The 17,136-nt window shown below is 48.6% G+C and overlaps 2 protein-coding genes and 1 pseudogene across 2 annotated transcripts in view; 1 reads left to right on the forward strand and 2 right to left on the reverse strand.

The window, feature by feature from the left end:
• The window catches only part of ALDH5A1 (aldehyde dehydrogenase 5 family member A1), a 28,046-nt gene extending 14,611 nt beyond the window's left edge, over positions 1-13,435 (reverse strand). Inside the window, exons 1-4 of the mRNA XM_027525186.1 lie at positions 12,916-13,435; positions 5,675-5,758; positions 3,778-3,948; positions 1,916-2,032 (exon numbers count right to left, since the gene is read on the reverse strand). Coding sequence (XP_027380987.1) covers positions 1,916-2,032; positions 3,778-3,948; positions 5,675-5,758; positions 12,916-13,242 — 699 coding nt within the window. The 5' untranslated portion in view covers positions 13,243-13,435. The remainder of the gene's footprint in view (positions 1-1,915; positions 2,033-3,777; positions 3,949-5,674; positions 5,759-12,915) is intronic.
• LOC113882018 lies at positions 3,992-5,113 on the reverse strand (annotated as a pseudogene).
• A 97-nt stretch (positions 13,436-13,532) lies between the features above and the next one.
• The window catches only part of GPLD1 (glycosylphosphatidylinositol specific phospholipase D1), a 59,265-nt gene continuing 55,661 nt past the window's right edge, over positions 13,533-17,136 (forward strand). The window contains exon 1 of the mRNA XM_027525184.1: positions 13,533-13,863. The gene's annotated coding sequence lies outside the window, so the exon portion shown is untranslated. The remainder of the gene's footprint in view (positions 13,864-17,136) is intronic.

Here is a 17,136-nt window from a genome sequence, read left to right on the forward strand (position 1 = left end):
ACATTTAGAACCGAAATAAGATTCTTACTAGTGCTAATGTGGTATTAAGGCTTCTCTGGTAGCTCAGATGGTAAAGAGTCTGCCTGCAATGGAGGAGACCTGGCTTTGATCCCTGGGTCAGGAAGATCGAGAGAAGGAAATGGCAATGCACTCCAGTGCATTTCTTGCTGAGAAAATCACATGGACAGAGGAGCCTGGCGGGCAGCACTCCATGGGGTTGCAGAGAGTCAGACACGACTGAGCGACAATGTGGTATTAATATATTGCAAGTTTCTGCATGAGTTTTAAGCAGTATTTTATCATATGCATGTGTGTGTACACACATGTATGTATATTTCCCAGCTGTGCCACTAATAAGGCCTAGAAACAGTGACCAGCCAGTAGCAATGACCATCCCTGGTGCCCTAAATGTAGCCTTAAAATATCATTTCTTACCAGAGGAAATAAAGGCTTTCTGCAGAAATGGTTAATCCCAGGTCTGGGACAAGAAATATGTACGATAAGTCTAAAACATTTTGTCATACTAGATAGCAAAGAAGGTCTGAAAAACTGTTAGAGTTATGTTAGAAGATAAAAGAGCCAACTCCAAGAGGCTGCCATCGGCCAAAGTGGGAGCAGTGGGAGCTTCATCAAGGATAATAACCACAAGAAAGTGAAACTCATCAAATACCAGCACATTAAAATCTATTGGCACATAATGCTCCTTAAAAAAACAAACTAATTGGGAACCTTTGGCAGATGACAGGAATAGATTCATTTATTTGAAAAACTGGGAAATAAAAAGAATCAAATATACTGCCTTTCCTCTGTAAATTCGCCGCCGGGTAACCACAGAGTTGATGGGAAGCTTTGATTTATAGAAGTGGTCTGGTGAATAAATGAATGAAAAAGGAAAGAATTCAAATATTACCATTTGGGCAACTCCTAATGAATTAACAGACCGAGCAGCATCGTACAGCAGTGAGTGCAGACGTGAAAACAGACACCCAGACCTTATTCCCCCTCTGACAAAAGGACGCAAGATGGGATCGAACCCGAGTCTGATGAGGTGTGCGGATACACCTGCCAGTTTGGAAAGCACAGGCGACAGAAGAACGTGGTCCCTGATGTGCTGTCTGCAAAGCCTGGTTGATGGGGAGCTCTACCGGTCAGATGTCCAGCTTCCTCAAAAGACAGACTATACTGGAAAGAAAAGGATGGAGGGGAATCTGCCCAATAGAAGGAACTCATCAGATATTCAAAATTTTAACAAGTAGAGGCCACTGCAGGAAGTCTGGATCAATCCTACTCTGGTGACATGAGAAGCCATTAGAGGGTTTTAAACAGAAGAACAAGATCTGACTGAACGCAGATTGAGTTGGAGAAGGGAGTGGTTAATAAGAGGTGCCCTCAACGTGAGAAATGCCCAGCTTTTAGTCACATTGCTGCTGCTGCTAAGTCGCTTCAGTCATGTCTGACTCTGTGCGACCCCATAGACGACAGCCCACCAGGCTTCCCCGTCCCTGGGATTCTCCAGGCAAGAACACTGAAGTGGGTTGCCATTTCCTTCTCCAATGCATGAAAGTGAAAAGTGAAAGTGAAGTCGCTCAGTCGTGTCCGACTCTTCATGACCCCATGGACTGTAGCCCACCAGGCTCCTCCATCCATGGGATTTTCCAGGCAAGAGTACTGGAGTGGGTTGCCATTGCCTTCTCCAAGATATCATTGCTAGGGTAGCCTAAACAATAACCTACAGATGTCAGAAAATTCCCATTACTTTTTCTAAAAAGAGGAACATCTGACTTAAAATAATGACTAGTGAATTAAATCATAGCACCACCAAACAAGAGATGCAGGCAAGGGAAGAGGCTTCGACAATGCTTCTTTGTGTCCCAGATAGATAACGTCCTTTTTTGGACCCAGTGCAGCGGCTCACCTCAGCTAAGGCCAGGGCGGAGAAGGGCGTGTCCTCGGCAGGTTTCACCACCACAGTGCAGCCGGCTGCCAGGGCGGCCCCCACCTTCCGTGTGATCATGGCACTGGGGAAATTCCACTGGATCAGAAGAGAGGAGGCGAGTGAGAGGAAGGGCTGGTCCAAAGGCAGGCGGGTCGAGACACCAGCCTGCAAGTTCTGCCTGGCAGAGGTGTTCTTACACACGGGAGCTCAGAACACCTGGCACCTGCTGGCTCCAGGGACTGTGGAGACAAGGGCTCACAGAGACAAAAACACCTTCAGGGTTTAAAACACTATAAAATTATCTACACTGGGTGACAGCCAACTCTCCCTGTAAAGGGCTGGGTAGTAAATAGTTTAGGTTTTGTGGGATGTCCAGTTTCTGTCACAACTAGACAACATGTATACAGATGGGAGTGGCTCTGTCCCAGTGAAACTTTATTTACAAACAGGCCTGAGGGCTGTAGTTTGGTGACCCTCTGGGGAAAAAGAGTAGCAAAGGTGATTTTGAAGATGGTATATGATATATTACTTCCCTCTCTAGATATTCATAGATAGCTCTCTGTGGATATTTATAGTAATATTTTGTTTCAACAAAACCATGTATAGTGCTTATTCTGACCTAGGCACTGTTGTACGTGAGGTGAGGTCAAGTCGTTCAGTCGTGTCCGACTCTTTGCGACCCCATGGACTGTAGCCCACCAGGCTCCTCCGTCCATGGGATTCTCCAGGCAAGAATACTGGAGTGGGTTGCCATTTCCTTCTCCAGGGGATCTTCCCGACCCAGGGATCGAACCCAGGTCTCCCGCATTGGAGGCAGACGCTTTAACCTCTGAGCCACCAGGGAAGCCCACTGTTGTAAGTACTTTTATACTATTACAATTAAACCCTCATCACAACCCAATGAGGTTGGTATTTTTCTCATTTGCAGGTTTGGAGACAGCAAGAGCAGTTAAGAAACCTCCTCAAGGTCACACAGCTAGTGGAGACTGAGTTCTGGGTCAAGCCTAGTCAGTCTAGACAGCGAGGGGAATGTTTCTGTGACTGTAGTGAGCAGGGAAAGACTAGCAGTCTTGAGACCAGCTGGCAGACACCGTAGAGAAGTTAATATGGTAACTAGCCGAAGATGGACCCAAGAGAAGCAACTCATGTAGAGAAAGCTGGTTGCCCCACAAGGATACTGCAGTCCTATCCAGGCAGATGCAGTATCTTATTTCTCAGCCTTTTAACTTTCAGAATGTGGCCCAGTGCCTGCTGGAGGGCACAAAAATACTTTGAAAGTGTCACATCTTAAGTCTTTTTTTAAAAATGATAAACACCAGAAGATCGTTGGCACCCCACTCCAGTACTCTTGCTTGGAAAATACCATGGACGGAGGAGCCTGTTAGGCTGCAATCCATGGGGTCGCTAAGAGTCAGACACGACTGAGCGACTTCACTTTCATTTTTCACTTTCATGCATTGGAGAAGGAAATGGCAGCCCACTTCAGTGTTCTTGCCTGGAGAATCCCAGGGACGGGGGAGCCTGGTGGGCTGCCGTCTATGGGGTCGCACAGAGTCGGACACGACTGAAGTGACTTAGCATAGCATAGACAACGCCAAGAAGCCTTTAATGCCAAGACAGAGAAGCCCCCAGGGTCCTCCTGTGGGTCATCCCCCTCCTGCAGGCGTTAGGAAACACTGGCCACCACCACACCTCTCATTATCACAGACGACCAGGAAACACGCCCCCGCCTCCAGGAGCAGCATCAGGAAGCCAGGAACAGGTGGCAGAGAGAACAGGATGAGCCCAGCTGCTCCAGCCCCATTCAGCCTCCCCCAGATCTCGCTGATCCTGCCACATACCGGGGTGATGACTGCGGCCACACCGACGGGCTGCTTGAGGACCAGAGCCCGCCTTTCTTTTGCTGGGGTGGAGATAATGTCTCCATAAACACGGCGGGCTTCCTCTGAAAACCACTCCAGGAAGTTGGCAGAATAGAGAATTTCTCCCTGTGCCTCCTTCAGTGGCTTTCCCTAAATTAAATCAGAAGAGGACACACTCATTACCTTCTTCTTCTTTTTTTTTTTTTTTTAACAAATGTAAAGATTTGCTATATTTCTACTGGGGTAAGGAGGAGGATAAATAAAACTGGTTTCCAATTTGCTCTCCACTGTATACATACATACCCACACACACACATACACACACCTAAAATACCCCAACAAAAAACAAAAAAAAAACAAGAATTAAAACCCAAAAGACCCTCAAACTGCACCAACACTTCGTATTTTGTCCAAAAGAATAGATCCTGGGAGGAAGTGCAAAATGCAAAATTAATGACCAAAAAATGCTGAACAAACAGCATTATCAATATACAAAATATTTATATTACTGAACTAGTAACAGTTGATGTTCTCTGTGTCTGTAAAACTTTGGAACCACATAGCTGATTTGTTAAATCTAGTCCATGCCAGCTTCCAAAAATCAGAAAAGATCTTAGTTAGCTTCATTCTTTGATGCCTCATCAAAATTTTCTATGAGATCTGGAACATCATCCTTCTCCTCATCAATGTCTTCTGGTTTTGGGGTTTTGCTATCCAGCACTTGCCGAGGGAACTGTTCAGCTAACTTCCTAAGACTTGTTAAGCTGTCAGCACCAAGCTGACTTAATATTCCAGGAAGCATTTCTGTGATTGGTTTGGCTTCTGCGTGGCCGGTAATTGCAAAGGTGTTGGCAGAAAGGGAAGCTTGGACTTTAGGATTGTTGAAATGAATAACTGTCCCATCATCTTTAATCATGTTCACCTCTTCAATACCAGCTATATTATTCACAGCCAGTTTTTTTAGAGAACTCTGAAGTTTTTTGTCATCAGCTTGTAGCTGTTCTACGTACCACCTTCTTCTTTCTGCGAGCTGTACCCTTGCCCCCTATCCGGACCTGAGCCTGAAGTTTGGCTACCTTTTCTTGATTCATGCTGTTGGTAAATCTGAAGCAGGGAGGGTCCTCCAACACCAGCACACGGCAAGAGCAAGACGGCTGCCTCAGTCGAGCCACTCATTACCTTCTAATAACAAAAGCGCAATTCTGTGTGTCTCAATTCTTCAAAGCTGCAAGCAGAGTACAAAGTCTCCCATTACAAAACCCACTGGGCGGTGGAGAAATTTCTAGCCTCAGTGTGAGTCTTTGAAAGCAGAATCACAAATGGTGATGGAAGGAAGCCTGCCAGGTCACCTTGAGCCACAGTTGTCATTTGTCTCCTTAACAGGTTTACAATCAGGAGGAGGTGCCTAGAATGGCCTCTTCAAATTTTTTTTCCTTCTGATATTTCTAAATGTTGTGAACAGTGGAAAGTAATTTATCAGAGTGACCAAAAAGCTGGTACCTTTGCAAATGTACAAAAACAACATAAAAAATCAAAGCAGTCATGTGGGGGAAAAAAAAAAACCTAGAATGGTGGAAAAGCAGTATTCACATAGTCCACTCAAAATCGATTTCTTGCATATTATTAAAGAGTAAGTTACAACATAGAAATTTTGATTTAGCAAATATGTGTGCCTGATTTAATCAGAAAAATTTGTGCCGAAAATAATAACTGATATCTGATCATGAAGTACAGAATTCACATTTTCTTTCTTTTTTTTTTAGAATTCACATTTTCTTTAGCTACCTAACAGCACTGAAGTTAGAGACTCCTCCAAGCTTTCTTCTAAGAACTCTTGGACAGTTTCTTCAAGTACTAAGTTAGGTCCCGAACTTACACTTTCAGCTGTAATTATCTTGGCAAGGTCATCCTTATTTTGTATCATTAAGTCATACCACTTGCGAAGTAAAGAACTCCTCTCCTGAAAAAGAAATACAAAATAGTAAAATGCCAAGTGTAAGAGAGACTATTAAATAGTCTTCAGTTTCCTAAAATATTTGCTGTGCAGTCTCATTCTTGGGGAAACATATATTGACCTGTTTTTAAAAATTGAGGTATAACTAACATGCAATATTGTATTTGTTCCAGGGGTACAGACCTTTCTTCAGTGAGTAATATCAAAAGATTGGGTGTGCTGAGTCATAAATTGTAAAATCGAAAAAAAGTTTTGTGGAACGACTGTTACTATTTACAGTAAATGCGAATAATGAATTTCACCACACAAAGGTATAGTTCCTTACTTTTTGCAGTAACATACACGGAACACAGCATTTACCATCTCAATCACTTTTCAGTACACAGTTCAGTGGCATTAAGTACAACACTTCACATGGTCTTGTGGCCATCACCACCCTCCATCACCACCTTTTCATCTCGCAAAACTGAGAGTCTGGACCTGTCTCTCCATTCCTCCCAGCCTTGACAACCATCATTCTATTAATACTTTCTGTCTCTATGAATCTAACTACCCTAGGAACTTGATACAGGTAGAATCATACAGCCTCTGTCCTTTTGTGACTGGCTTATTTCAGTGTCCTCAAGTATAGTTCTTTATTTTTACATTTTTTTCCACTAAGGGTTTTACACCCTTCCCGCAGGCCTTGCCACCTCTCCTGCAACACAGCACAAAGGATGCAGACACCACCTGCAGCTGCAGGAGGGCGCTAGTGGCACCAGCAGTGCGCAGGCACCCGGAGCTGGGTCACGATCCACTCCCTTCTGATCCTTTCTCTCCACCTCAGTTCCTGCTCTGCTTCTTGGAGCCCCACTTGGAGCCCGGGGCACGCTCCTCAGGCGGCCCCCTCCCCGCCCTGCAGGTAGTTCTTGGGAGAGAGGTCATCATCTACACAGGGTCTGGCCTTCCTCTTCCTCGTCTGCTTCCTGAGCTCAGCCATGTGCTCTGGCCACAGGGGGCCCACGGTCCCGTGCCCTTTCTCTCTCCTCTTATACTCCAGGATCTGCTTGTTGAGTGCCTAGTGGTCAATCCCACTCAGATTCGAGTGTGCCGCAGGGCCCTGGGTATCACTTGGCGAAGCAGTGTCCAGGGCCTCGGGGTCGCTGAAATCACTTTGTGTGCAAAGTCTTGTCATCCCGGGGTCCAAAATCAGCAATTGCCAGTAGCCGATCAATCTCCACCATAGCTACGTATTTTTTGTCCTGAACACACACTCTGGGCGGTACGTTCCTCGGGGTCTGCTGGGACATCAGAAGATGCCCCATGTGCGCAGCGCTCCTCTGCAGGATGGCCTCCGGTGTGCGTTCTGGGCCTCAGAGAGGGTCGCCCTCCAGAAGACGCGGCAGGCAGAGAAGCCTGAAGCCAGAGAGACCTTGCAGAGCTCCGCGTTCAGGTTGCACAGCTGCTGGCTCACTTCCGGGGTGCATAGTAAGCCTGTGAGCGCTTTGTAGAGGAGAATGTTCAGCGCCTTCAGGTGCCCCGGTCTTCCTTCGGGTTCTCCTGGTGGTGCTCTTCATCAAGAACTCCAACTGGGATGGCTTGTGGGTCAAGTGAGAGCCCAAGGAAGGACCTTCATACCAAAACTTCCTCCATACGTAATACAATGTAAATGCTACGAAAACAATTGCCAGCAAGGCAAATTCAAGTTTTGTGTTTTTAGAACTTCATGGAATTTTTGCAGAACATTTTCAGTCCAAGGTTGGTTGAATCCGAGGATTTGGAACCTCGGACCCACGGTGGAATGTAAACATCACTTTGCTTTAAAAGTTCACTTTGCTTTTAGCAGACTTAAAACCATCACAACTGTATACAAGTACAGAAAAAAGGCTGGGTGGAAAAACCGCAAACGGTAACGGTGACGGGTGGGCTTTCACAAGCGGAGACTGCGCTTACAGACTTGGCTGCGGGCTTGGGCACCTGGCTAATGCCCAGGTGGAGCCCCCACCCTTTGCAGGACCCCCCACTTGGGAACATTACTTGGTTTTCGAAGCAAATTTCTTGAGCAGGTTCTTGCCACAGGACACAGGCGAGCTGTGTAGACCTCGGGCACCGCTCAGGAGCCCCGAATGGAGCCCCCCACAGACCCCTGAGAGCTCCCACACCTTTGCTCAGTGACCGCTGACAAATGGCCAGGTCTTTATTTTAATGACTCCCTGGCAAGTTGTCCCATAGACTGGGGTGGAGGGTGTGGGGTCTGTGACGCTTAGGAAAGGGTTTTGCACACTTCAGAAGAGAGGCCAGGCACAACCCTGTGGATGTACTTAATGCCAGCGAACTGTACACTTGCAAAGAGCTAAAATGGTAAATTTTACATTATGTGCATTTTACCACAATTTAAAAAAATTTTCAAAAATAAAAGGATGGACGAATAAACTAGATTAAGTATATTGTAGAAGAAATGATTTCTTAAATATTTTTTTAAAAAAAGAATTCATTTATATTCAAAAGAGAGAGCCCAGAGAACCCAGGTCAAGCAGACCACAGAGGTGCCCTGAAGGAAGGTGTCCCCAGAGCTCTGGCCTCATGCATCTAACAGGTGTACATGAAGCAAAGGAGACTCTGTGGTTTATTCCTACCTGCCTGAGAGGTTGCCAATAGCAACGAGCAAACCTGGTTTGTCATTCTGTCATTCTAATCCATTTAGTAGGTGTAAGATTTAAATTATTTTCTCATACCTCTCATGAGCCGAGAGCCTGAGACTGTGGAAACACCGCCAACTGTCTCTCTGGGTTCTTTCCCCTCCCTATTTTGGATAAGCTAACATGCTTTGTTATCTTAGCTCTCAAGGGTGTTGTTGAATCTTCTGAATCTCAAACCCCCAGAGAAGAGGTATCGACAGCTCTTAATATTACTACAGTCATTTCACCCTCTCTGTAGAGTGGTGGTGGTGGTGTAGTTGCTAAGTCTAGTTGGACCCTGGTGACCCCATGGACTGTAGCCTCTGTCTGTGGAGTTCTCCAGGCCGCAATACTGGAGTGGGTTGCCATGCCCTTCTCCAGGGGATCTTCCCAATCCAGAGGTCGAACCCAGGTCTCCTGCATAGCAGGCGGATTCTTTACCATCTGAGCCACCAAGGAAGCCAGCCACTGAAAGGACGAGAAGCTCCAAGAACTGTGCTCAGCTGTGGAGGGCACAAGAGTGGCCCTTGAGAGCATTCCCCTCCTAATCCCTAGAACCTGTGACTACATGTATTACTTCACAAGGCAAAAGGGATTCTGCCCACGTGATTAAGGTCAGGTGAGAGCAGAGCCTGAGTTTTCTAGGTGGGCTCCATATAATCACTAGGAGGGCTACCAAAGGGAGGGGGAGGGTCGGAGGTGGGGCAGGTGGGGTGATTCCAGAAGCAGAGGTTGGTGTGGTGCAGAGCCACAGACCACCAACTCAGGGAGGCCTCTGGAGGGGGTGGTGGTGGTTTAGTCGCTAAGTCATGTTCGGGTTCGCCAGGGGATCTTCCCGACCCAGGGATCAAACCTGGGTCTCCCACATTGCAGCCAGATTCTTTACCAACTGAGCTATAAGGGAAGCCCCAGGGAGGGCTCTGCTGCTGCTGCTGCTGGAAAAGCCCAGGAAACCCCAGAGCTTCTCCAGGAAATGTAGCCCTGCAAACCCCTCTTGGACTTCGGACCTCCAGGGCGGTATTTGCGTTGTTGCTGCGTCGTGTTAAATCCCTCAGGCTGGGGATGATTCGTCCCAACGGCCAGAGGAAGCGAATGCGCCAGGTGAGAAGGCGGTCAGCAAGCGTCAGCTCCCTTCTCTTATCTCAGCCCCTCCAGGGGTGCACAAGGTGGGGAAGGAGGTGGGGGCCACGCCACGGGCTCAGAGAAGCGAGAGTGACGGCAGGCTGTGCGGGCCGACGGGCTCCCTGGCAGAAGTAATATAGGAGCCACTACCCGTGAGGAACCCGGGACGTGAACGGGCCTAGAGAGGAGAGTGGAAAATAGCCGGAGGTGGGGGGACAAGAGAGCTGCCTTACAAGCTGTGCTTGCACCCCGCCATCCAGACGGCAGAGGTGGGAAGCTGACCCCACTACTTCCTTAGTAAGTCGCTCCGAGGTCCTCTCGGGAAGGGTTCCCTGAAAGGCCCCAGAGAACCGTCTGACTGAACCTGGAATTGCTCCTGAGCCCCTGAAACACCCCAGCGGGGCAGGCTGAGGCTGCAGGCCCCGGTGGGGGTCGGGGGGAGCTCCCAAAGGACTTCAGAGGGCCCAGGGCTCACCTCGATGCACACGCTTCCTGCAAGCTCGTGTCTCCCACAGCTGTTAGCACTCCTGTGCGTTATCTCTCCAGTTCCACTCCTCTCAACGTCCCCCTTACACCCTCACTTCGCATCTAACAGACATCTCAGACTCAGTGGGGCCAAAACTGAGCTCCAGTTTCTTGCCCCATGCTCCTCTCGCCCCTTCCCCATCCCAGTGTGTGGTTTTTCCTTCTCCCTCCAGTGGCTCTGGCTGAAAGCCTTGGAGTCATCCTTCAGTCCTGTCTTTCACCTTCCTCCCCCTCCCTCAGTCTTGTCTTTCATCTCTCTCTCTCTCCTGTAACAGTCTGTTGGGGAAACCAGCTGTCTTCCACCTTCAAAACATATCCTTTATCAGAACACTCCTCACCGCCCCCACCACTAACTCTAGTGCCGGCCACCAGCATCTCCCATGTAAATCACCACCTCCTATCGGTCCCTGGACTTCCACCATTGCCCCCACTACAATCTATTCTCAGCACTGTAGCCAGAGCATCCTTTCCGCAGGCAAGTTAGATCTCTCTGAAAACCCTGAAATGAAGCCCCGCCTCACTTAGAGTAAGACCCCACTTAGTCCTTAGAATGGCTACACACCCCACTCCATCCAGCCCTCTCCTCCTAATTCTGCGTCAGTCTCCTCAGCACAAGGGCTCTTGCTGATCTACACGTGTGTCAGGCACTCTCCTGACTCGGTATTTGCTCCAGCTGAATTCTCTCACCCCCTTTGGTCTTTGCTTCTCATGTCCTCAATGAGACCTACCCTGAGGTTACAGCCTGAATTCAGTTCCCCCCAAATTCACGTAACTCCCCAGTACCTCTGAATGTGACTGCATTTGGATATAGGTTCTGGAAAGAGGTCATTAAGATTAAATGAGGTCATAAGAGTGGATCCTAACCCAGTATAACTAGTGTATTCTCAAGAAGAGATTTGGACACTGACAAGTTCAGAGGGAGGAGCATGTGACAATGGGGAAGATGGCCACCCACAAGCCCGGGTGAGAGGGGCCTCAGGACAAACCAGCCCTGCCCTCATGTCTTGAGAGCAGGCTTGTAGCTTCCAGAACCCTGAGACAAGAAATTCCTATTGAAGTCACTGAGTCTGTGATACTCTGTTATGGCGGCCCTAGCAAATTAATACAGTTGCCCACACTATTTACTTTACATTTTGCCCCTTTTCTCTGGCCTCTGATTCTGTTAGCCTTCTCTACTTTGTCTCATAGCATTCATTACTTCTAACATACTTATTTGTTTGTTGTTCAGTCACTAAGTCTGACTCTTTGTGACCCCATGGACTGCAGCACGCCAGACTTCCCTGTCCTTCACCATCTCCCGGAGTTTGATCAAACTTATGTCCACTGAGTTGGTGATACCATCCAACCATCTCATTCTCTGTTGTCCCCTTCTCCTCCTGCCTTCAATCTTTCCCAGCATCAAGGTCTTTTCCAATGAGTCAATTCTTTGCATCAGGTGGCCAAAGTATTGGAGCTTCAGCATCAGTCCTTCCAAAGAATATTCAGCATTGATTTCCTTTAGGATTGACTGGTTTGATCTCCTTGCTGTCCACAGGACTCAAGAGTCTTCTCCAGCACCACAATTCGAAAGCAACAGTTGCTCGGCACTCAGCCTTCTTTACGCTCCAGCTCTGGTACCTGCACATGACTACTGGAAAAACCACAGCTTTGACTACAGGGACCTTTGTTGGCAAAGTGACATCTCTGCTTTTTTATACTGTTTAGGTTTGTCATAGCTTTTCTTCCAAGGAGCAAGCACATCTTGTGTGCACCAGGACCCAGGGGACAGGAGCAGTGACTTGTTTAGCTATGCTATTTGTCACAGCTTAAATCTCCTCCCTCCCCTCCCCTCCAAGTGAACTCCGTGAGGGCAGGAATGTTTCTTTTGTGGAACTGCTGTATCCCAGAACCTCCCACAGTGCGGAGCATAACAGGTGCTCAGAAAATGTCTGATGGATGAATCAGTGTTAGATTCCCTTGGTACTTGGACCTCATTGCTGGACTGTCTTCTTCAGACGAAGAATGCTGAAGGGCAGGGTAGAAAATGACCTCTGGGCTGACTACCTGTCATAAACTAAATGAAGGAGAAAGGAAATCTCCCTGCCTCAACATCCCCCACAGTCTCTCCCCCTCTGACACCCCCCACCCCCAATTCTCTACTTCTGCCTATGTCAGTTAATGGATATATCTCCCTATTCAGGCCCCAAACCTGGAGGGTGGTTCTGGGCTTGTCTCTTCCCTTGCCCAAAGCCCCCGATTTTTTCCCCCAGTTCTCTTCACTCCCCAGTTCATGACTTGGCCCGAGCACTCACTACCAGCCTCCGTGTAAACCACCCTGTTAGCCTCCTGCGTGGTCTTCCTGCAGCCAGGCAGGTACTTCAGATGCTCTGAAATCATACGTGCTCTCACCTTTCCCGAAACCAACCACCCTCCCCCAGCGGTCTGTTCGCTTGTAATTGCAGGTTCGTGTTCTGCTCCCCTGACAGTGAAAGTGAAGTAGCTCAGTCGTGTCCGACTCTTTGCAACCCCCGCGGACTGCTGCCTACCAAGCTCCTCCGTCCATGGGATTCTCCCGGCAAGGATACTGGAGTGGGTTGCCATTTCCTTCTCCAGGGGATCTTCCCGACCCAGGGATCGAACCTGTGGCTCCCGCATTGCAGGCAGACGCTTTAACATCTGAGCCACCAGGGAAACCTTTCCTCCTCTACCCGACCTTTTATGAGGCTCGAGAGCCGGGCCATGCTCCCTAACGCCCGCACCAAACTTCTTTGTTGTCTTTCCACAAGGTGTATCCTGGAGCACTGGGGAGGGGAGAGGTGACACAGCTGGTTTCACTAGGGTACAAAGCCCCTATCGCCCCTGGATCCTGCGCGCACTCACCTTGGCCGAGACCCCCCTCCAGCTGCAGAAAGCCTCGTAGGCAGCGCGCACGGCGGCGCGGGCCTCGGGCACCCCGCAGTCGGCCACCAAGCCCAGCTCGGCGCCGCTGGCCGGGTCGTGCACCGGGAAGGTGGCGGCTGCCGAGACCCAGAGGCCGCCCACGAAGCCGTCGGTGTGCAGCAGGGCCGAGGAGAGGCCCGCCGGGCCTCGGGCGTAGCCGCGGATCGGGGCCACCGGGCAGTCGGCACGGGGGCGGCAGATCCGGCTGGGAGGTGCCCGCCGGAGGTGCGGAGCCGCGCAGCTCCGCAGGCGCAGGCAGGTCGCCATGGCCCTGGCGGTGGCGGCAGGAAGCAGGCGAGCGAGCGTGCGCACCCAGGACCCAGGCTGCGGCGGGGGCGCGCCGGGCGGCGGGGACGCGGAGCAGCGCCCTTAGCGCCGCACAGCCGCGAACTTTAGACCTTGTTTGACCGAGGGCGCCAGCAGGCTTGGCTTCCTGCGCGACCGGGGAAGGATCGCTGGTAGCGGCGCCTGCGGACCCGCGTCAGCTTTGTAACTATTCCTTAGCCCCTCCGCCGCTCCCTCTCACCACCAATCCCGCAACCAGCTTTCCCCGCCGCTGGAATTAGTGCTTGGTCCATGGATGTGCCGATGTCAGCCCCAGTTTCTTAGGACGTGAGCAGCATGCTTCACTGTCGTAGCTCCTGTGCATTTAGAATCTGGGGCAAGTGTTCTCGGAGGGGGTGCAGTGTGGCCCAGCGTTCTGCTGCCTGGATGCTTGTCTATTTCTGCGTTAACTGGGAGCAGGGATGCCCTTGATATAAGCGCCTTTGGAGAGGAACAGACTTGGATCAAACTCAGAATCTCTTGTTGACAAGCCGTGTGACCTTCCACAAGTCCTTTACCCTGGGTCCGCTGCTTTGCGGGATGGAATGATAACCTGCCCCATAGGTTTGTTGTGGGAGAAGGTATAAGGCTCGGTACAGTTGCTACCTTAAATTCAGCTCAGTGTTAAAATCCATGCTAGCTGACCTGGGTCAGACAACTAGTGAGATTAAAATGTCCACTAAAAAGATGCACAATTTGAGAGTTTCTAGTTTTATTTGGGGCAAAATGAGGACTGCAGCCCGGGAGGCAGCACCTCAGCTCTAAGAGACTGCTCCAAAGAGGCAGAGGGGGGAGGTCAGTATATAAGATTTTGGTGAAGGAGGGAGTTCAATACAATTAAGTGCTCATTTTACAAAAGGTTTTCTGCTAGTCGGGCTTCCCTTGTGGCTCAGCTGGTAAAGAATCCTCCTGCAGTGCAGGAGACCTGGGTTCGATCTCTGGGTTGGGAAGATCCCCTGGAGAAGGGAAAGGCTACCCACTCCAGTATTTTGGCCTAGAGAGTCCAGGGGGTCGCAAAGAGCCGGACACAACTGAGCGACTTTGACTTTCACTTTACTGCTGGTCAGGAGGCTCTGATGTCACCATGAAGAGATTTAATGCTTTTAGCGCCTTTCTAGATATGAGGAGATGCAAGTATTAGAATCATGAAATCAGTTCCTGAAAATGTCCAACTGTCTAAAGACCTGTCCCACCAGATTCCCTGGAGCACAGAGTGCCTCCCTCCACCCTGAATTCCCTCAGGGAGTGTTGAAGTTCAACAGCTGTAGCACCAGGGGGTTCAATCTCTGCAGAGGCACGTGGCAAATGCTTTTGTTTGGTGGCTAACAATGCTCTTGGCAAGTGCCAATTTGTAGCTGACAAAAGTTAGGCTACCAGGGAGTCAACAGGACCCTTTTGTCAAAATCAAGCAACCAAGGTATGATCACAATTAGACTTTGCCTAAAACTCTGGAAGTAGCAAGGAAGCCTCAACTTTGATGAGGATATAAATAGCAGGCCTATACTCAGAGTCTGTGGGTTCAAATGAAACCTAACTCTCTGAGTTGATTTAGGATCACTAGTCCCAAAAAACTCCCTATATTTCTACTAAGAGGAGAGGCTCTTGCTGGCTTTGGTAGATAGAGCCTGTGGTGTTTCACAGAAAGTTTTCCCTTCTCAGGTTCAAAGGATTTGTTAACAAGCCACTCGTTATATACAAACAAATAATACCAATATTTATTAGAGAATTATCCAGCTTACTTTCAATATACTAACATTAAAAAAGAAATAGAAACAGCAGAGGATACATCATCAAATTGGGTTTTGACCAACATCCAGACTTAGCACTGGGAAGTCCCATGACGCAGCTCATCTGGAGTCCCAACTGGGAAAATGTCCCAGGAAGTGAGTCTGCTCTGTGGGTGAAAAATTACAGTTCAGTAGTCGTTCAGTTGCTCACTCATATCTGGCTCTTTGCAACCGCATGGACTGCAAACTGCCAGTCTTCCCTGTTCTTCACCATCTCCTAGAGCTTGCTCAAACTCCTGTCCATCAAGTCAGTGATGCTATCCAAGCATCTCATCCTCTGTGGTCCCCTTCTCCTCCTGCCTTCAATCTTTCCCAGCATCAGGGTCTTTTCCAATGAACTGACTGTTTGTATCAGGTGGCCAAGATATTGGAGCTTTAGCATCAGTCTTTCCAATGAATATTCAAGGCTGATTTTCTTTAGGATTGACTGGTTTGATCTCCTTGCTGTCCATGGGACTCTCAAGAATATTCTCCAACACCACAGTTTCAAGGCATCAATTCTTCAGTGCTCAGCCTTCTTTATGGTCCAACTCTCAGATCCATACGTGACTACTGGAAAAAACATATCTTTGACTATTCAGACCTTTGTTGGCATTGTCTCTGCTTTTTAATATGCTGTCTAGGTTTGTCATAGCTTTTCTTCCAAGGAGCAAGTGTCTTAATTTCATTAAATTTCTTTTTAATTTCACAGTTCAAGGCTCCTGCTTATAATCCCAGAACATAAACTGATATCATCATCAATCTGTGAGCAAATTGCAGCTCTGATTTCATGTTAAGGCTGTTTGTTTTGTCCTGTAAAACTTGGAATTTTGTTAAGCCTGGGGCTTGGTTGGCCTAATCCCCTCCAGGGAAGGTAGGTCCCCTATCTTATGTATGGGGCTTATCTATGAAATCTTGCACTCAGAGTCAAGGTAGTGTCCAGGTAGGTTAGAAGCAAGGTCAGAAGCCTTCCCTGCTTTGTCTCTGAAATCTAAAGACTATTTAGTTTCCCTAACAGTGGGCAAATCACTGCAGATGGTGACTGCAGCCATGAAATTAAAAGACGCTTACTCCTTGGAAGGAAAGTTATGACCAACCTAGATAGCATATTCAAAAGCAGAGACATTACTTTGCCAACAAAGGTCCGTCTAGTCAAGGCTATGGTTTTTCCTGTGGTCATGTATGGATGTGAGAGTTGGATTGTGAAGAAGGCTGAGCGCCGAAGAATTGATGCTTTTGAACTGTGGTGTTGGAGAAGACTCTTGAGAGTCCCTTGGACTGCAAGGAGATCCAACCAGTCCATTCTGAAGGAGATCAGCCCTGGGATTTCTTTGGAAGGAATGATGCTGAAGCTGAAACTCCAGTACTTTGGCCACCTCATGCGAAGAGTTGACTCATTGGAAAAGACTCTGATGCTGGGAGGGATTGGGGGCAGGAGGAGAAGGGGATGACAGAGGATGAGATGGCTGGATGGCATCACCGACTCAATGGACGTGAGTTTGAGTGAATTCCGGGAGTTGGTGATGGACAGGGAGGCCTGGCGTGCTGTGATTCATGGGGTCGCAAAGAGTCAGACACGACTGAGCGATTGAACTGAACTGAACAGTGGGCTCTTCAACTTTTTCTAGATTTTTTTTTGTGAAAGGCCGAGGTTGTACTTTATATTTTGACTTTGGTTTTTGCTGAGTTACTGTCATTCATTCTTGAGTCGGTCACATTTGTAGCAGAAATGGCAATAGCATTGGGTTCCCTGGTGGCTCAGATGGTTAAAAAAATCCGCCTATAATGAGGAAGACCTTGGTTCAATCCCTGGGCCGGGAAGATCCCCTGGAGAAGGGAACACCTACCCACTCCAGTATTCTGGCCTGGAGAATTTCATGGACAGAGAAGTCTGGCGGGCTACAGTCCATGGGGTTTCAAAGAGCTGGGCACAACTGAGCTACTTGCACTTTCAAACAGAGTTTAATCTTTCTTGTATTCTATTGAAGGAATTGTGGGTGAGAGGCAGTGCTGAGTTTGAGTAGGCTCCAGGAGTTGGTGATGGGGAGTTGGGACAGGGAAGCCTGGCATG

The sequence above is a fragment of the Bos indicus x Bos taurus genome, chromosome 23 (assembly GCF_003369695.1).
Source record: "Bos indicus x Bos taurus breed Angus x Brahman F1 hybrid chromosome 23, Bos_hybrid_MaternalHap_v2.0, whole genome shotgun sequence".
NCBI lineage: Eukaryota > Metazoa > Chordata > Mammalia > Artiodactyla > Bovidae > Bos > Bos indicus x Bos taurus.